Here is a 22,049-nt window from a genome sequence, read left to right as displayed (position 1 = left end):
ATTAAATAATAATAAAAGCAGACAAAAATAAAAAACACTGCAAGGGTATGTAACTCGTGTTTCTCGTGTCTACTTATCATGCCAAGAATCGCTCTTCCCTTCAACCTAGGCAGCGTGAAATGAAGTCCAATGTCCCCACTCATATAATTTAATTTTGTATTGTTGCGTTTGATTTAAGGAATTGAATAAAGTTAGAATAACCATAACTTAGAATGGAAATTGTGATGTCATTTTAAGGCAAGTGATCATACACAAGTTGGTTTCTTTTCCAACAAGCATTCAGTAAACAGGAGTGAGTATTTCCAAATCTCACCATAGTCATTATTTGTACAGCCTCTGAATTACCATCTTTTTCTTCATAAGGTAATATATTCTTATATAATGAATATACCATACCGAACTTATCCAACAGATCAAAACATGAGGTTTTGGCCTCAAAGGTCAACTATCATTTTCTATGTTCCATGTGCATGGAGCACCGTAAGAAAACACGGACAATGGTGAAGAATCAAACCATGCTCGAGCAATTGAACAATTGAACTTTCAGTTTGAGTACATCAATTGGCAAGCTGAATTATCAAAGAATTCAATTATTTCTTCCTGGCCATGATTCAAATTCCAGATTCCAACAACTAATTCAACTAGTTCCTCTGTCGGAATGACAGTATAGCCAAATGTTTTCTGTTCCTGTATTACAGATGCTGTTCTGAAAAGAACTCTTACCTTGGAATCTCCTGGTCAGTGAGTATCTGTAGAGAGATTCAGGAACAGAATCAGCTAAACCTGCCTATTTACATAAAGCCATAATTTTAGGATGGAGCATAAAAAATTGATACCTTTAACTAAGGAAAGGACAAGAGATCCTCATAGCAGCAACAGGAAAAAAAAAAAAAAAGGAAATGAAATCGCAGCAAAACCTAACAATCCCTAATTAAGAAAACCCCTCTTTAAGCCCTTCCCATAGTAATGGACAGCTCTGTGATCTTGCTCAGTCATGCTGTCCTTTTCTTGCTTCTCTTTTAGTACCATCCAGGCAAACCTCATTCCCTAAATCAACCAGTGTCAATCCCATCTCATCCAGAAGTTTTTGAGCATCAACATCTTGCGCCCAACTTCCTCCACAGGGGTAAGTAAAATCCCAGCACCACCCTGATTACCAACTGCTAAGACAACACCCAATCCTCCTTCCTCAAAAATAGATACATCCTCCAAAACTTCAAACAAAGAAACAGGCACATAAGAAATATCCCAAAGTGCAACAAAAGGGTCAGAAGCATAAACAAATTGTTTGTGAGACTAATCCAGCAACAGACCACTGTCACAGGCCAATCACTATCATACTCAATGTTATTTCCCAAAATATCACCCCTTTTCTTTTCCTTCTGAATATGGTTTCCCTCTTTATCCTTCTCTAACCCTAGCTTAGTGCAATTCTGAGACTCCTCAACATAAAAAATTCCAGAAAAATCTCTTTTTAGAACTTCGTTCACCCGCATGTCAAGTTCATAAAATTATTAACAAGACTTTTGGCACCTACCATCCTTACTCACTTATTGACACTTATACACCTTCATATCCACAGCCTTTACAATCCTTTCAATCCTTGCTATCCCCAGAAATGTGCAGTACCTCTGAGCACACAACATTGCCAAAACTCGCCTCATCCTGACCTCCCACAGGTTGAAGCTCCTTCTCCACTTGGGTTCCCCCCCTTAGCATCTTCAACAGAAAGCTCTGTTGTCGATTCATCAGGAGAGGATTTAACACACCCACGCAACTACTAGTGATGCTGCCTCCTTTTGTCTGTAGAAGATGCCTTCAACCATTTGAAACATTGTGAGAGAGTTTTGACAAATCCTCTTAGTGAAGTCTTCAAAGTTTTCTCAGAGAAAAGGCAGAATGCTGTAATCAGTCGATTTCTTGGCGAGCCTTCTCCATTTTACGTATGTTAAGAATATAATTGAGAAGATTAGGAAAAGGGGTACAGTCAGACCACCTATTTGTTCATTACATGGTTCAGAATGAAATCATGAATAAGCTCTACCAAAGATTGCCAAGCTGTTGGTGCTGAGTTTGAGATCTTTTTATTACCGAAGGGCTCTTTCATCTTCCAATTCAGAAGTATTGAAGATTGTGATTGGATAATGGAAGGTCGTGGTTCATTGGTAACACTTCTATTTTTCATGCACGTTGGACTTCTATGGCCGATAAAGAGAAATGGTAGTTGCAAAAAGTTCCAATGTGGCTGAAATTCTATGATGATCTCAGTTATATTGCAAGTTCAGCAGGAAAGCCTCTATATCTTTGTTGGGAATTAAGAACAAATTCCTAAAACCTGTGAGAACAAAATAGAGAAAGAATACACGCCAAAGAAAAATCAAAAGAATACACGCCAAAGAAAAATCAATCACATGCACAAGTATTTACATGGTTCGGAAATTTTGCCTACGTCCACGGAGTTGCAGGGATTTCACTATTAGTAGGAAGAAAAAAATACAGAGAGTACGGTGGTACAATGCTCTCTCTCTCGCTCTCTCGCGAAGTGCGACCACTAACCCTAATCACCCAAAAACAATCATTTTATATGCTGCGCACAGGGTTCTGAATGGGCTACAAAATGGGCCCAAGCCTTCGCTCCATGGACTAAGCCTTAGGATAGAAATCTTTCATTAAAGAAAGTTCAGGTCCTCATCCAAATTTAACGCAACTAGGCTCCACAAAAGCCCAACAAATCTCCCACTCCGAGACTAGTTCAATCACCAATATCGACTGCAATCCTCCAAATGAACAATCCCTCATCCCTGCAACTCATCCTCCTGTCCTCAAGCTAGAAGACCAACTGAAGCTACACACAGCCTTAGCTTCTCAATAGTAACGCCCTTAGTCAACATGTCTGTCGGATTCTTAGATCCACAAATCTTCTCAAGTATTACTAGCTTATCTTCAACAAGGTACCGGATAAAGTGGTATTTTGTTTGTATATGTTTTGACTTTGAATGAAAAGCCGAATTTTTGGCAAGAAAAATTGCACTCTGACTGTCACTATGTAGAATGCCCATCTTCTGCTTCTTATCCAATTCGTCTAAGAAATCATGTAGCCAAATCATTTCCTTTCCAGCTTTAGTTGCTACAACATACTCAACTTCTGTATGTTGGGAATTAAAAAAAAACAAATTCCAAAACCTGTGAGAAACAAAATAGAGAAAGAATACACGCCAAAGAAAAATGAATCACATGCACAAGACAGTATTTACGTGGTTCGGCAATTTTGCCTACGTCCACGGAGTTGCAGGGATTTCACTATTATCAGGAAGAAATATTACAGAGAGTGCAGCGGTACAATACTCTCCCTCTCGCTCTCTCGCGAAGTTTGATCACAAACCCTAATCATCCAAAAGCAATCCTTTTATATGTTGCGCATAGGGTTCCGTTCCGAATGGGCCCAAAAATTTTTCCCAGGGGCATTGCCCAAGCCTTCGCTCCATGGACTAAGCCTTAGGATAGAAATCTCTCATTAAATAAAGGTCGAGTCATCCTCCAAATTTAACACAACTAGGCTCCACAAAAGCCCAACACTGTAGTAGACAAAGTAACAATCTTTTGCAAATTTGAAGCCCAAGATATAGCTGTACCACCTAGAGTAAATACAAACCCAGTAGTACTCTTTCTACTATCATTATCACTAGCAAAATCAGCGTCTACATAACCTCGCAGTTTCAAACTTGCACCTGTGAAGCAAAGATATGTATCTGATGAACCCCTCAGATATCTCAGAATCCACTTGACTGGCTCCCAATGCTGCTTTCCTGGTCTACTCATGAATCTGCTCACAACTCCCACTGCATGTGCAATGTCTGGCTTTGTACACACCATAGCATACATCAAGCTGCCAATAGTTAAGGCATAGGGCACCGTGCTCATATGGTCCCCTTCTTCTTCTGTCTTCGGTGACTGTTCCTTGCTTAGTTTGAAATGACTACCCAGGGGTGTGCTCACTGGTTTAGCTTCATTCATGTTGAGCCTGCTGAGAATTTTTTTCACATACTCTGATGAAAGCTTCAATGTACCATTAGCCTTGTCTCTAATGATTCTCATTCCAAGGATTTGCTTTGCAGCTCCCAAATCCTTCATTGCAAACTGTTTTGACAATTGCTTCTTCAAATTATTAATCTCCTCAATACTAGACCCTGCAATGAGCATATCATCTACATATAACAGTAAAATGATGTAAGAATTGTCAAAGAACTTAACATAACAACAGTGATCAGCTACACATCTCTTGAACCCAATTTTATGCATAAAACTATCAAATTTCTTATACCACTGTCTTGGAGCTTGTTTTAGACCATACAAGCTCTTTCTCAGCTTTCAGACTAAATTCTCTTGTCTTTGGACAATGAACCCTTCTGGCTGAATCATGTAGATGTCTTCCTCCAAGTCACAATGAAGGAATGCCGTTTTCACATCTAACTGCTCAAGATGTAGATTTCCTGTAGCCACCATTCCCAATACCAGTCTAATTGTCGACATCTTCAACACTGGAGAAAATATTTCTGTGAAGTCAATGCCCTCCTTTTGCTGGAACCCTTTGACAACTAATCTAGCTTTGTAGCGCTTGCTACCATCATGTTCATTTTTTATTCTGTATACCCACTTGTTGTGCAAAGCCTTCTTCCCTACTGGCAATTCAGTCAGTTCCTATGTCTGATTCCCCAACAAGGAATCCATCTCATCCTTCATGGCTAACTCCCACTTGCTTGAACTTTCATCCCGCAAGGCTTCATCATAACACTCTGGCTCACCACCATCAGTTAGGAGGAGATAATTTAGAGCAGGTGAATAACGTTGTGGAGGTCTAATGGTCTAGGAAGATCTACGAACCGCAGCTACAGGTGTATTATGATTTGTCAGTGATTCTACATTCTCCTTATCATCTTCACCCCTTTCCTGGATAGTACTTTCAGTCAACTCATCTAAGTTAACAAACTCAGATTTCTTCTGATCTATCGCTGTGACATCTGACACTACAGTTGACCTGTCCTTGTACTTAACCTGTTCATTAAATATCACATTTCTACTTCCAATGATCTTCCTATTTTGTTCATCCCAAAATCGATACCCAAATTTCTCATCACCATAGCCAATGAAATAACATATTTTGGACTTTACATCAAGTTTACTACGAGCATTAGAATCAATATGAACATAAGAAACACAACCAAAAACTTTTAAGTGAGAAAACTTTACCTCTTTATCGCTCCAAACCTCTTCAGGAAGTCTGAACTCCATGGGAACTGAAGGTCCTCAGTTTATCAGATAAGTTGCAGTACTAACAGCACCCAGAAAGTTTTTAGTAGTCCAGTATGCAACCTTATACTCCTAGCATGCTCATTGAGAGTTCAATTCATGTGCTTAGCCAAACCATTCTGCTGTGGTGTCCCAGGAATGGTCTTTTCCATTATGATTCCATGTGCAGCACAATACTCTCTGAACCCTCCATCTATGTACTCTCCTCCATTGTCCGACCTCAAACACTTTACTTTCAAACCTGTCTTTGTCTCAACCATAGCCTTCCACTTTTTAAAAGTATCAAATACATTATATTTATTTTTCAGAAAATAAACCCATACCTTTCTGGTTGAGTCATCAATGAAAGTAACGTAGTACCTTCAACCTCCAAGGGATGCAGCAGGAGAAGGCCCCCACAAATCTGTGTGGCCTAACTCCAATTTTTCAGCCTTCGGTGTTATGTCATTTTTCAAGAAACTCACCCTTTTCTGCTTTCCTAAGATGCAACTTTCACACAGGTCAAAATCAACGGACTTCAATTTTGTAGTTTCCCTTTTGACAGCAGCATCTTCATCCCTTTCTCACTCAAGTGACCAAGCCTGCGGTGCCATAAGCTTGTATCAATACTTGTTTCAGCAACTGCAATTGTGTCTCTTGGACTTGAGGTCATGTACAGAGCACCAGATTTCTTTCCACGAGCCAATACTCTGGCTCCCTTTGTAACCTTCCAAGTGCCACCAGCAAACAACATTGCATGCCCTTCATCATCAAGTTGTCCGACAGAAATCAAATTCCTTCTCAAGTCAGGAATATGTCGTACCTTCTCTAGTAACCAAACAGACCCATTAGGCAAGGACATTCGGACGTTTCCCATACCCACAACATCCAAGGCCGTACCATCAGCCAAATACACCTTACCAAAATCTCCTGCTACATAGTTCTGTATGATTTCATGGTGTGAAGTGGTATGAAACGAAGCTCCTGAGTGCAAAACCCAATCATCAAGTGGATTGTCTACTGCAAGAAGTAGTGCATCCTGTACCTCTTCTGTTATAGCATTAGTAGAATCATCCTCATTCTTCTTCTTAAGGCTTTTGCATTGTCTCCTAAAGTGACCTATTTTCCCGCACTTCCAGCATTGTCCCTTTTGGCCAGATCTAGATTTACTTTTGCTTCGATTATAGTTTCTGGATTTTGATCTACCCCGATCTGAATTTCGGTCATTACCTCTGCCTCTTGTCTCAAGGTTTAGGGCAGAACTAGATTCGAAGGTTTCACCCGCATCTCTTCTGCGAATCTCCTCAGCTAGAATTAAATGTCGTATATCATTATACTTCAATTTTTCTTTTCCAGTAGAGTTGCTTACTGCCATCCTCATTGCCTCCCAACTGTTTGGCAACGAAGCCAAAACGATCAATGCACGAATCTCATCATCAAAATCAATTTCTACAAATGATAATTGATTTGTGATAGTATTAAACTCATTCAGATGTTGTGCTACTGATGCATTCTCTACCATCTTCAAATTAAACAATTTCTTCATCAGATGTACCTTGTTATTTGCTGACGGTTTTTCATACATATCGAACAAAGCCTTCATCAGATCTACTGTAGTCTTCTCCTTCACAACGTTGTGTGCAACAGACCTAGACAAAGTTAATCTTATAACTCCCAGTACCTGTCTGTTAAGGAGAGTCCATTCCTCGTCCTTCATAGTAGACGGTTTTTCTCCTAGAAGTGGCAGATGTAACTTCTTCTCATAGAGATAATCCTCGATCTGCATCCTCAAGAATCCAAAGTCTTTGCCATCAAACTTTTCTATTCCAAACGCCTTTCCTGCTTCCTCTACCATTGCTCCCACTCGAACCTAACCCTAGGCTCTGATACCAGTTGTTGGGAATTAAGAACAAATTCCCGAAACCTGTGAGAAACAAAATAGAGAAAGAATACACGCCAAAGAAAAATCAATCACACGCACAAGACAGTATTTACGTGGTTCGGAAATTTTGCCCACGTCCACGGAGTTGCAGGGATTTCAAGCAGGAAGAGAAAAATACAGAGAGTGCGGTGGTACAATACTCTCTCTCTCGCTCTCTCGAGAAGTGCGACCACTAACCCTAATCACCCAAAAACAATCATTTTATATGCTGCGCACAGGGTTCCGAATGGGCTACAAAACAGGCTCAAGCCTTCGCTCCATGGACTAAGCCTTAGGATAGAAATCTTTCATTAAAGAAAGGTTGGGTCATCATCCAAATTTAACGCAACTAGGCTCCACAAAAGCCCAACAATCTCGCCTTATTCTCAAAAGAAATGAGAAATCTATCTTGTGCAAGAATCTGTGTGAAGATGGACTCGCCTGACCATATATAGAGCCAATGACTCCACATGGGGATTGCATGGTTGTTGACTTAGAATTTGCTTGGAAGTCAGCAAAATGCTCTGTATGCTCAATCATTGGTCATCTATAGCAGAATTGCAAGAACAAAAGCATTGGCTTGAGAAGAGGCAGTGATATAGGATGGGAATTGGATGATTGAATGGATCAATTTGACCCAATTTGCAGCTAATTTCAAAGAGTACGGTCAAGGCATTGTTGGGTCCTAAACCCAAATATGTTTAGTTATATGTAGGCTTTTGTCTATTTGGGGGTAGGTTTGTAATAGATGTGTATTTTTAGGGGTTCATTTGTATTTCCATGTATTTTTTTAGCAGTTTATCAGTTTATGTGTAATTCCTTGTAATCTAGGCCCTCTTATAAATAGGGTGTAAAAGCCATGTAATAGTTAATTTTGTTGAATTTGAATACATTAGTTTCCCCCACCCAACTGTCTCTTCTTCTTTTCTCCTCCTCTCTCGTCTTTTTCTCTCACAATTTCTCTCTTGACAATAATCCTAAATTGCTGCAGCTATTGCATCATTGCATCAGAGCAAACTCAATTGTCCACAATCTTCCTCTGTAACTCATCTACCATCCTTTCTTTGTTTTGCTTCTATCTCCTACAATCATTCTGAAAGAATCATCCAAAAATTAAAATTTCACAACCACAAAACAACTGCATTTCACTTCCAATTTTGGTCAACATTGCTTCAAACCAGAGAATTCCACAATTTATATGAAGAAATCGAGGAAGTTGAAAAGTCAAAGAACTGTTTATCACCATGCAACTTTACAAAAAATTAGTCATGCCCACCATTTTTGAACACCACTTTCCCAACATCATCTTGTGATGCCACAACAACCATCGAAGATAAGACACCTTCTAAAGACTCTCCCCCAAATTTCTTCTCTATCCAAGGAGTAGTGTGGCTACATGCACCACCTGAAAATTTCCCAGCTGACCTCCTTCAAAATCCTAAAATTCCTGTTTTTTTCTCTCATACCGCCACCATTACTACAATTGCGACCCTCTTATCTAACTTCACTCCAATTTTCGTTTTTGGAAAGTTGCTACCAGCAATTCACATGTTGCAGGTAAAAGTGCAATCCAAAACCAATTTTTTCCCTCCCTCACTTCCTTATGTTTTCCACACAACCTGGCCCTCTTGTTTGTGCCCTTCCCTTTAAACTACTCAGGAACACATACTAGGCCTGAGCTACACAACGGGCCCACCTTGAATCCCATATCCCTTCCCACCCCTGATTCAAACTTGATACCTCCAACATAAAAGTCCCAAGCTTTAACCAATAGGATGGGGGACAATCCAGTCCATATTATTACAATATAAAATCAGGCATTTATCTTTTCTTTCACTAAACCCAACCACATTGCCACATCTTCAAGCCACATCAGCTGACAAGTAACTTGCCTGATGTAGGACAGGGAGGGGTGACCTATGTCCTACAGTTTTAACCCTCATACAAAGCACATACACTCAATACACTTTAAATTAAGAATTCAGTTATCCAAATATAAACACAATAAATCATGCTATATTTTACATGTTCAAAGATTTTAAAAAGGTGTATGATGCTGTCCAGAAAATAAGTCCCATGAGTTCTTTCACAAAGGAATCAAGTTAAATGTGGAAAGATGCTATTTCAATATTTCAAGAGTAAAAGTCCTATGATTAGCACAACAATATTCCCAGAATTGATTTCAAGCTAGCAAGCTGAAATATTGAAGTCTATGGATGCAAATGGCTTATCAAATATGGAATTTCAAATTTCCAGCAAAGGCTTACAATATAAAATAAGGGTTCAAATAAGTGCTGAGATTACCAAGAGAATTGTTTGGATGACTTGACATTGTTCAACACAAGTCTTTGAACATGCCAGAAAAATCCTTGGAACAAGCTTTGAAACACCGAGACCAACGCAGCAATGTAATGGAGGGGAAGTGGCCGTGTGGGGGGTATTTTGGTGTGGCCATGTGGATGCCTTGGAGGGTAGTTAGAACTCGTCTAAAGTTTTTTGTGCACACTTTGAAATATGGATATGTATGCAGCAAATGAAATGATGGATTGGTGGCCTTCAGGTGTAACTTGGTGATGGCCGTGTGGGTGATGGAGGGAAGTCGTGAAGGTGGGATAGGGATGGAGTCGTTGGATAAAATAGTGGTCTCTCACCACATGATCTCCAAGGAGAACGACGTAGCCTCTCACTACACTATCAAAAGGATTGGACAAAGCTTAACAAGCTTCACAAAGGAAAAACCTTTTTAATTCAATAACAATACTTTTCTCTCTACATAGTTCTTACAATGAAGGGGTATATATAAGCTAGCATGGGGGGACAAAGCATTAATAAGCTTAGCTAGCATGGGGGGACAAAGAAATGAAACAACTAACAATTCCCATACAAGCATAGGAGAGAGAAAATAAATAAAACAACTTACAAGACATAATAAGTACTAAGCACAACTTACTAACACTCCTACTGGGAATTAACAACAAATTCCCAAAACCGGTGAAAAACAAAATATGGGAAGAATACACGCCAAATAAAAATCAATCACACGCACAAGACAGTATTTATGTGGTTTGGCAATTTTGCCTATGTCCACAGAGTTGTAGGGATTTCAATATTATCAGGAAGAAAATATAGAGAGTGCGGCGGTACAATACTCTCTCTCTCGATCTCTCGCAAAGTGTGATGACTTAACCTAATCACCTATAAACAATCGTTTTATATGCTCTGCACAGCGTTCCGAATGGGCTACAAAATGGGCCCAAAAAATCTCTCATTAAAGAAAAGTCGGGTCATCATCCAGATCAAACGCAAGTACACAACTAGGCTCCACAAAGCCCAACAAATCTCCCACTTGCAGACTAGTTCAATCACCAATATCAACCGCAATCCTCCAAATGAACAATCCCTCATCCCTGCAACTCATCCTCCTGTCCTCAAGCTAGAAGACCAACTGAAGCTGCACACAGCTTCAACTTCTCAATAGTGACACCCTTGGTCAACATGTCTGCCGGTTTCTTAGATCCACAGATCTTCTCAAGTATTACCAGCTTATCCTCAACAAGGTAACGGATAAAGTGGTATTTTTTCAGTATATGCTTCGACTTTGAATGAAAAGCCGATTTTTTAGTAAGAAAAATTGCACTCTGACTGTCACTATGTAGAATGCCCATCTTCTGCTTCTTACCCAATTCGTCTAAGAAACCATGTAGCCAAATCATCTCCTTTCCAGCTTCAGTTGTGCAACATTCTCAACTTCTGTAGTAGACAAAGTAACAATCTTTTGCAGATTTGAAACCCAAGATATAGCTGTACCACCCAGAGTAAATACAAACCCAGTAGTACTCTTTCTACTATCATTATCACCAGCAAAATCAGTGTCTACATAACCCTACAGTTTCAAACTTGAACCTGTGAAGCAAAGACATGTATCTAATGAACCCCTCAGATATCTCAGAATCCACTTGACTGCCTCTCAATGCTGCTTTCCTGGCCTACTCATGAATCTGCTCACAACTCCCATTGCATGTGCAATGTTTAGCCTTATACACACCATAACATACATCAAGCTGCCAATAGCTGAAGCATAGGGCACCTTGCTCATATGGTCCCTTTCTTCTCCTGTCTTTGGTGACTGTTCTTTACTTAGTTTGAAATGACTACCCAAGGGTGTGCTCACTGGTTTAGCTTCATTCATGTTGAACCTGCTGAGAATTTTCTTCACATACTCTAATTATGAAAGTTTCAATGTACTATTAGCCTTGTCTCAAATGATTCTCATTCCAAGGATTTGCTTTGCAGCTCCCAAATCCTTCATTGCAAACTGTTTTGATAATTGCTTCTTCAGATTATTAATCACCTCAATGCTAGACCCTGCAATGAGCATATCATCTACATATAACAGTAAAATGATGTAAGAATTGTCAAAGAACTTAACATAACAACAGTGATCAACTTCACATCTCTTGAACCCAATTTTGTGCATAAAACTGTCAAATTTCTTATACCACTATCTTGGAGCTTGTTTTAGACCATACAATCTCTTTCTCAATTTGCAGACTAAATTCTCTTGTCCCTGTACAATGAACCCTTCTGGCTGAATCATGTAAATGTCTTCCTCTAAGTCACCATGAAGGAATGTCGTTTTCACATCTGACTGCTCAAGATGTAGATTTTATGCAGCCACCATTCCCAATACTAGTCTAATTGTCAACATCTTCACAACTGGCGAAAATATTTTTGTGAAGTCAATGCCCTCCTTCTGCTGGAACCCTTTGACAACTAATCTGGTTTTGTAACGCTTGCTACCATCATGTTCATTCTTTATTTTGTATACCCACTTGTTGTGCAAAGCCTTTTTCCTTATTGGCAATTCAGTCAGTTCTCATATCTGATTCCCCAACAAGGAATCCATCTCATCCTTCATGGCTAACTCCCACTTGCTTGAATTTGCATCCTACAAGGCTTCATCATAACACTCTGGCTCACCGCCATCAGTTAACAGGAGATAATTTAGAGCAGGTGAATAACGTTGTGGAGGTCTAATGGTTCTGGAAGATCTACGGACCGCAGCTACAGGTGTACTCTGATTTACCTATGATTCTAAATTCTCCTTATCCTCTTCACCCCTTTCCTAGGTAGTACTTTCAGTCAACTCATCTAAGTTAACAAACTCAGATTTCTTCTTATCTATCGCTGTGACATCTGACACTACAGTTGACCTGTCCTTGTACATAACCTATTTATTAAATATCACATTTCTACTTCTGATGATTTTCTTGTTTTGTTCATCCCAAAACCGATACCCAAATTTCTCATCACCATAGCCAATGAAATAACATATTTTAGACTTTGCATCAAGTTTACTATGAGCATCATAATCAATATGAACATAAGAAACACAAAAAAAAAAAACTTTTAAGTGAGAAAACTTTACCTCTTTATCGCTCCAAACCTCTTCAAGAAGTCTGAACTCCATAGGAACTGAAGGTCCTCGGTTTATCAGGTAAGCTACAATACTAACAGTGTCAGCTCGGAAAGTTTTTGATAGTCCAACATGCAACCTCATACTCCTAGCACGCTCATTGAAAGTTCTGTTCATGTGCTCAGCCACACCATTTTGCTATGGTGTCCCAGGAATGGTCTTTTCCATTCTAATTCCATGTGCAGCACGATACTCTCTGAACCCTCCATCTATGTACTCTCCTCCATTGTTTAACCTCAAACACTTTACTTTCAAACCTATCTCTGTCTCAACCATAGCGTTCAACTTCTTAAAAGTTTCAAATACATCATATTTATTTTTCAGAAAATAGACCCATACCTTTCTGGTTGAGTCATCAATGAAAGTAACATAGTACCTTCAACCTCCAAGGGATGCAACGGGAGAAAGCCCCCACAAATTTGTGCGCACTAACTCCTATTTTTCAGCCTTTGATGTCCTGCCCGTTTTCAAGAAACTCACCCTTTCTGCTTTTCTAAGATACAACTTTCACACAAGTCAAAATCAACAGACTTCAATTTTGGTAGTTTCCCTTTTGACAATAGCATCTTCATCCCTTTCTCACTCATGCGACCAAGTCTGCGGTGCCATAAGCTTGTATCAGTACTTGCTTCAACCACTACAATTGTGTCTCTTGGACTTGAGGTCATGTATAGAGTACCAGATTTCTTTCCACGAGCCAATACTCTGGCTCCCTTTGTAACCTTCCAAGTGCCACCAACAAACAACATTGCATGCTCTTCATCATCAAGTTGTCCGATAGAAAGCAGATTCCTTCTCAGGTTAGGAAAATGTCGTACCTTCTCTAGGAACCAAACAGACCCATTGGGCAACGACATCCGGACGTTTTCCATACCCACAACATCCAAGGCTGTACCATCTGCCAAGTACACCTTACTAAAATCTCCTGCTACATAGTTCTGTATGATTTCATGGTGTGAAGTGGTATGAAAGGAAGCTCCAGAATCCAAAATCCAATCATCAAGTGGACTATCTACCGCAAGAAGTAATGCATCCTGTACCTTTTCTGTTACAGCATTAGCATAATCATCCTCATTCTTTTTCTTAAGGCTTTTGCATTGTCTCCTAAAGTGATCCGTTTTCCCACAGTTCCATCATTGTCCTTTTTGGCCAGATCTAGATTTACTTCTGTTCTGATTATAATTTTTGGATTTCGATCTGCCCTGATCTGAATTTTGGTCATTACCTTTGCCTTTTGTCTCAAGGTTTAGGGCAGAACCAGATCTTGAGGTTTCACCCGCATCTCTTCTGCGAATCTCCTCAGCCAGAATTAAATCCCGTATATCATTGTACTTCAGTTTTTTTTTTCTAGTAGAGTTGCTTACTGATATCCTAATTGCCTCCCAACTGTTTGGCAACGAAGCCAAAACGATCAGTGCATGAATCTCATTATCAAAATCAATTTCTACAGATGACAATTGATTTGTGATAGTGTTAAACTCATTCAGATGTTGTGCTATTGATGCATTATTTGCCATCTTCAAATTAAACAGTTTCTTCATCAGATGTACCTTGTTATTTGCTGACAGTTTTTCATACATGCCAGACAAAGCCTTCATCAGATCTGCTGTAGTCTTCTCCTTCATAACGTTGTGTGCAACAGACATAGACAGAGTTAATATGATAACTCCCAGTACCTGTCTGTCAAGGAGAGTCCATTCCTCGTCCTTCATAGTAGCAGGTTTTTCTCCTAGAAGCGGCGGATGCAACTTCTTCCCATAGAGATAATCCTCGATCTGCATCCTCCAGAATCCAAAGTCTGTGCCATCAAAATTTTCTATTCCAGACGCCTTTCCTACTTCCTCTGCCATTACTCCCACTCGAACCTAACCCTAGGCTCTGATACCAGTTATTGGGAATTAACAACAAATTTTCGAAACCTGTGAGAAACAAAATAAAGAAAGAATACACGCCAAAGAAAAATCAATCACACGCACAAGACAGTATTTACATGGTTCGGCAATTTTCCCTACGTCCACAGAGTTGCAGGGATTTCACTATTATCAAGAAGAAAATACAGAGAGTGCGGCAATACAATACTCTCTCTCTCGCTCTCTTGCAAAGTGTGACGGCTTAACCTAATCATCCAAAAACAATCGTTTTATATGCTGCACACAAGGTTCCGAATGGGCTACAAAATGGGCCCAAAAAATCTCTTATTAAAGAAAAGTCGGGTCATCATCCAGATCGAATGCAAGTACGCAACTAGGTTCCACAAAGCCTAACAACTCCAACTCACTAGACACAATAAATGCTAACAAAACTTATAACACGCACAACTTATTAAGACATGCATATGCAAGCAAGCAAGTTGTCTTAAAAGATTACAAATTAAATATAAAACAAAAATCAAAGGGAGGCCCAATTCTGTGTGGGGGCCCACAAGACCGTGTGGGGCCCACATGGGTCTTGAACTCGGACTTGCTTTGGCATCTCTACTCGGGTCTTTCTCACACTAAACAGTCTTCAAAACAAGTCTTCAAATAATCCATTCAAAATCTACAAACAATTATGAACCGATGAGGACATCGGGAGGTCGTCCACGCGCCATCATGTCGACAAAGGAAATGTGGACATCAGGAGGCCGTCCATGTGTCACAACATCTGAAAATGACATAGGTATGGCATGCTGATCCCCATCATTGCCCCATCACCAAACTGCCACATCAGCATATTACTACAGGAAACAGGCCCTGGATCAGCTTGCTGATCTGGGATTCAGGTTTTAATTTCACTTTCACTCATCTTTCTACTTTCTATTTTTAAAACCCAAAAAAACTCTAGAATTTCAATACTCTTCTAGAAAATTTGATTCACTTTCTTTGAAAACTTATCTTTCCACTTTCTGTTTTTAAAATCCCCCCAAAAAAACTCTAGAATTTCAATACTCTTCTAGCAAATTTGGTTCACTTTCTCGTAAAACTTTATCTGGTTCTCTTCAAGAGATCTTCTCTAATCTTAGCTCTTTATAAAAAATAAAATAAAATAAACAATAACTTTTGGAATTCTTGGATATTCCATTAAGTTTCCTTTTGTGGGAATGAATTCAGGACTTGAAGGCTGCGATTTTTGCCAATACAGTTCATTTGATTGATTTAACATCCTTGTGTGCCAAGTATTCCTCCCCCCTTTCCAATTTTTGTATCACTCTTCAGTCTAACTTGCATATGAAGGAAATAATCCTTCAAGAAGAACAAGTGCAGCTTGATTATCGTTAGTCATTAATTGCATCAAGCCCAAACCACAATCGATGATTGTCTTGTGCACCTTCAGGGAATTCAATTTTGATTCACAAGTTTTAAGGTCATAGGTAGATACTCATATCGAGGAGGATATTAATGAAGTCTATGTTATAGTGACTAATGGGATGAATTTTCAAGACCATGTCAATGATATGGCAGAACATCAAATGGAAGACTAGTTTGAACCTGAGCAGAATATCTGCATTCTATTTATTAAGTTTGTACTTCCTGTAGACATCACCGTTGCACCAATAAAATGAGCTTGCTGCCCCTGCCACACAAACATTTTATGGTATCCTCACAGGGCCTTCGGTTTTACATAGTCACACAGTTCGTTGTGTGTTGCTTTTGATACTCATGCATTTAAAAATTCAAGGCCGGATTTTTTCTCAGTAGGGAAGAATTGATGTAGGATGGGAATTGGATGAATCAATTTAACCCAATTTGGAGACCAATTTCAAATTATAGAGTCAATGTATTGTTGGGTCCTTAACCCCAAATGGTTAGTTCATTCATGGTAGGCTTATGTGCATTTGGGGGTTTGTAATAGATATGTATTTTTAGGGATTCATTTGTAATTTCAAGCGGAGAGCACACAAGTATGTGTGCTTATCTGACTTTGGGTGCAATGTGTAACAGTTTGTAAAACTTATACACACAAGAGTAGGCATTAGATAAGGAAAATATTTACTCTGTTTATTTCTGTTCAAAAAAGAGCCTTGAATTAAGGCACTGGTATATGATGAAAATAATAAGAGGGCAGTTAAACCTGCCGCCTTCAAGGTGCTTTTAAAAAAAAAAATACAAAATTACACATGTAACCTTAATTTGAATATGTTTGAGTTGTGGCGAGCAATATCCCATGAAATGAAGGAAGTTTTTTTGGGCATATTCAGACCAAAATATGCACATTGAAAACTGCTTTGGATTCCTCTAATAAGAAGTATCAATGCGTAATTTCTTGTGATCTAGTTATCTTGGCAAATGCCTGCCTTGATATCTCCTTCCTCTTCAACATCCTCTCCATCAATCCCAACCTTATTCTAAGTGTCAAATCTCCTATGCATATTTGCTGTTCAAAGGGGGAAATTTTATTCCTGTTCCCATCCATGAGCCAGAGAGCCCTATATTTTTGTCTCCAAGCAATCTCTGCCACATGTTTAATTTTAAACAATTCTTTTCTCAGTTAATTCTTCTTTTACTTGATAGAAATGCCTGTGTTCACCTCTTTGTCATCAAAATTTTTTACTTGCGTTTGGGAGCTTGGATTTCAAGCCTTGGATTTGGAGTTGTGTGGATTTGGACAAAACACAATATAAAATTGTATGGAGTTTCACCCCAATCCACATAAATCCAAATCCAAAGTGTGAAATCCTTGCTCCCAAACACTACCTTAGATCTCTCATAACTATTTCCTAACATGAATACTGTTCTAACATTTTAGAATATCTTTCAGCCCCTTTAACTTGGCAGCAATCACATGGCTTGCAAATCTCTCTACTTGAAGATTAAACCACAACAACTTGATAATTTTTTTGAAACCCAATGTTTATGCCCATTTTCTTGAATCAGAATGGGTTGAGGCCCAGTGGAGTCCTCTCATATCCACAAGGATATTAGATAAAGATTTAGAGATAAGCTTTTGAGTTACTTTGAGGTATGTTCCTCTGAATCCACCCCAAGAATCTGTCAATCCTAAAAAGGGAAGGATTGTTTCTTGAATTAGACCAAGTTAAGGATCCACAGATAAGGCAAAGGTGAATAAGAGCATTCACATTCAAGAAATCAAGGAATTCCTCATACAATGGGAAAAACACCATGTTGAAGTAACCCCAACCCTAAGGTTCCATGTTACTCCAACAAATTTGGAACACTGAAGCTTAAAAGGCTACTTCAATTACAGGTCCCAATATATGATATGAAGCTGCGCCATACTAGATATGAATATTGAATCACCCAGTAGTTCATCTACCTTATTTATCTAAAGTAAATTTATAATAAACATGTCATACATCAAATGCAAATTTCATACCTCAAATGCAAACACAACTTCTTATATTGAACATTTATGCAACAAATAAGCATTGAGCTTATATAAGATAGAATGACGATACAATTGAGAAACTTCACACTACATGCATCTTAAATTCTAATTTATTCAACATTATCAAAGAGAATCAAACAAGCTCCGTTCAGCAACAAGACAAGATCCATTGAATATATATATATTAATAGTGGGCATGGTTCGATTAACCAAACCATAACCCCTGAACTGAAGTTCCAAGTCGCCAGAAAATATGATCCAAAACCAAACTATTTAAAATAGTCAACTGAAATTCAGTTAACCGATTTTTAGACCAATATCCAATGGTTAACTAAACCGAACCGTTAAGTATAGTTTAAAATTTTAAAATCACTACAAATAACATTTTTTCTTTCATAATAGTCCACATAAATTTAAAACATTCAAAATTAAAATTTAAGCATCAATCCTAGTGCAATACAATTTTTTTTTTCAATTTTAAATTATTGAAATGTTATATAATATTATATACAATAATAATTTTTTTATATATTTATAGTATATTGGTTCCGTTTGGTTAATTGTGGTTATTGATGGGCTGAACCAAAACCAAACCAATAATTGGAAAAATTAAAAATTCTGAACCAAAACTGAAGCCAAAAAATGGTTAACCAATTTTTCTATTCGGTTTTGTTTGGTTTTTCTTGCCCACCTACATATATATATATATATATATATATATATATACACACATATATATATGCATGTATCATTAGAACATAATAGAAAGAGATTGAGGTTCTAGTTAAAAAAATGAAAATAGAACTAGAACATGAAAAAAATAACAATAAATCAATCATTTAAACCAAGAGAAAAATTTACCTTAGTCATCATGTGTTGAGATAATTGAAATTAGTGTAGTCTTTAACTCATCAATATCCTTTTGCAGTTTCTCATTCTCCCAATTCCCAGCGCCTATCTTAGTATATAAAGCTGCATTAACGAACACTTGCATTATTAAATCAACCTCAGTTTTCTAACAAGTTCCACAATATTTAGCTTATAAAAGTTTAAATATAATGTTCAGATATCCAAAAATAAAAATAAATCTTACAAATAGAATAAGGAAAAATAGAAAGTTTCTCCATTTATGAAACAAATTTGAAGTGAAGGAACAAGTACATACATTTCCAAATTTTTTTTGGGAAAAAAAAAAGACTTCTGCAGTTCTTGTCAATCATTCTCATTGCTGCTACGATGACACGTGGTGCAAATTGGAATACACTAATCCAAATTTTTTTTGGGGAAAAAAAAAAAAGACTTCTATAGTTCATGTCAATCATTCTCATTGCTGCTACAATGACACGTGGTGCAAATTGGAATGCACTAATTTAATTGCCAGTTAAAAAAACTGTGACCAACATGCATTAGAACATACCTAGAATCAATTTTTCATCAAAAAGATCATTACACTAACCAATTCTAAGGAAAGATAAAAGGAATAAGAGTTAGGTTTTGTTGAAATCTCGAGTATCCTTGACAATATTGAGTAAATTAGGAAAGTGAGTAAATGTAGAAAATTGTGTATTATTCTGTAGGGAGATTGTTTCCTTGTTTAGAGTCTTTGTTTGTATTATATATTGTAAGATTGGGATGTACATATTTTAAGAATTCAAGAAATATTGAAATTGAATTCCGCTCACATGGTATCAGAGCTAGGGTTTCTCAACCTTAGCTAATGATGGCCAGCAGCACCAATAGAGGGTCAACCTCTTCTGGAAAACCCGACGGGGATTTGGAGGCTACATCTGCTGGGGGTTTGAATGGATTGGACAATACAGCCTTTCCACTCTCAGTGGAGAAATTGAACGGAAAAGACTTCCGTGAATGGGCTCAATCTATAAAATTGGGGATTGAAGGAAAAGGGAAATTGGGTTACCTTATAGGCGAATGGAGGAGACCAGACCCTACCGATGCTGTCGCCTTGCAAAAATGGAGGTCCGAAAACTCCATGGTCACGGCTTGGCTTGCCAACTCGATGAAGCTGGCAACCAAAAAAATCTACCTTTTCTTGCTTACGGCAAAGGATGTCTGGGACGCCATTCGTGAAACCTACTCTGATGTCAAAAGTTATTTGCAAATCTTCAAAATCAAAACCCAGTTGTGGCAGATGAGGCAAGGCGATAGAGATGTCACGGAGTATGTCATGGAGATGACCCATCTCTGACAGGAGCTCGATTTGAGCGTCAAAGAGGAATGGGAGTGCTCTAGCGATAGCACGCGATACAGGAGGAGGCTAGAAAACGAACGGGTCTTCGAGTTCTTGGCCGGCCTCAATCGAGATTTGGACAACATGCGGGGACAAATCCTCTGTCGGCGACCTCTACCTTCAACCCGAGAAGTATTCGCCGAGGTAAGGAGGGAGGTGAGTGGGAGACGAGTGATGCTGAGGCCCCAAGGAGATCGTATCGGGCCGGACCTGTTCGTCCAAAATCTGAGTACAAATGGGAATGGGCTAAATCCCAATGGGCCTAATGTCTCAGTCCTTATATCAAAAGGCCTTGCGGGATCCAAGCAAAGATCATAAAAAGGTAAAATATAGTGCGAGCACTGTCAAAAGCGAGGTCATTCAAAACATGCCTGTTGGGAGATTCATGGAAAGCTTGCATATTGGAAGCTGAGACAATATCAAAAATATCGTGGGTATCAGGCTATTATTGATAGTTCAATTGAAAAATCACAAGGTGAAAAAACCAATAATACCACTCCAAGTGGTGTATTCAATCCTGAGTAGTTGGATCAGCTATATAAAATGTTTTCCTCAATTCAAACATCGGGCGAGTTTTCCACTGGCGGCGAGTCTTCCACTGGTTCTCTAGCTCACCAAGGTAATTTTTTGTCAGCCCTAAATACTATATCCCATTACAAAGCACCATGGATAATTGACTCGGGTGCATCTAATCATATGACTGACTCTTATCAATTGTTCTCATCCTATTCACCATATACTGGAAATCTGAAAGTAAAAATTGCAGATGGATCTCTATCACCTGTTGCTAGCAAAGGAAGTATTCACATATCGGATTCTATAACTTTAAAATCTGTCCTATATGTTCGTAAGCTATCTTGCAACTTGTTATCCATTAGCCAGTTGACAAAAGATTCAAATTGCTCTACTAAATTTGTTTCATCTCATTGTGTTTTCTAGGACCTATCATCGAGAAAGACGATTGGCAGTGCTAAGGCGTGTGATGGACTCTACTACTTTGAGGAGGCAAATACGAGTGAACAATGTAATACTGCAATTTGTGATTCTGCATCTTTTTCTAGAGATAAGGAGCTTTTGTTATGGCATTCTAGGATGGGTCACCCAAAATTTCAATATTTAAGACGTTATTTCCTTCTATTTGTTTAAATAAAACGTCTTCTGATTTTCAATGTGAAGTTTGCGAGCTTGCAAAACACCAGCGTAATTCTTTCCCAAAATCGACATACAAACCATCCCACCCATTCACTATGATTCACAGTGATTTGTGGGGACACTCACGCTCCCCCAATCACACTCATACAAAATGGTTTGTTACCTTTATTGATGATTATACTCGTATTTGTTGGGTCTACTTGTTGAAAGATAAAACTGAAGTCCGGTATATTTTTGTCAGTTTTCACTCCATGATTCAAACACAATTTCAAACTCACATTCAAATTCTACGTACTGATAATGGTACATAATATTTTAATGATATTTTGGGAAATTATCTTCAAGAAAGTGGAATTGTACATCAGAGTTCTTGTGTGGATACCCCTCAACAAAATGGGGTCGCTGAACGAAAAAATAGACATATACTTGAAGTAGCTTGGGCATTGATGTTCACTACAAATATGAAGAACTACTTTTGGGGCGATGCTATCTTAACAGCTACACATCTCATAATCGAATGCCGAGTCGAGTTCTTTCCTTTACAACTCCTCTCCAAAAATTCCAGGAATATTTTCCTACCTCTCGACCCACTCCAGTCTTCCTTTGAAAATCTTTGGATGTACTGCATTTGTTCATGTTCA

The 22,049-nt window shown here is 38.5% G+C and overlaps 1 protein-coding gene across 3 annotated transcripts in view; it reads right to left on the bottom strand.

Moving 5' to 3' along the window:
* Positions 1–22,049, bottom strand: part of LOC131146345 (uncharacterized) — a 67,434-nt gene that overhangs the window by 24,596 nt on the left and 20,789 nt on the right. For 2 of the 3 annotated variants that reach the window (XM_058095910.1, XM_058095909.1), the window contains exon 5: positions 18,870–18,980. In XM_058095910.1, the coding sequence (XP_057951893.1) occupies positions 18,871–18,980 (110 nt within the window). In that variant the 3' untranslated portion in view covers position 18,870. Of the gene's footprint in view, positions 1–427; positions 750–18,869; positions 18,981–22,049 lie in introns of those variants that run through there. The other variant, XM_058095908.1, reaches the window with a different exon arrangement.

The sequence above is a fragment of the Malania oleifera genome, chromosome 13 (assembly GCF_029873635.1).
Source record: "Malania oleifera isolate guangnan ecotype guangnan chromosome 13, ASM2987363v1, whole genome shotgun sequence".
NCBI lineage: Eukaryota > Viridiplantae > Streptophyta > Magnoliopsida > Santalales > Ximeniaceae > Malania > Malania oleifera.
Note: the sequence above shows the minus strand (reverse complement) of the source record. Positions and strands in the feature narration are given on the sequence as shown.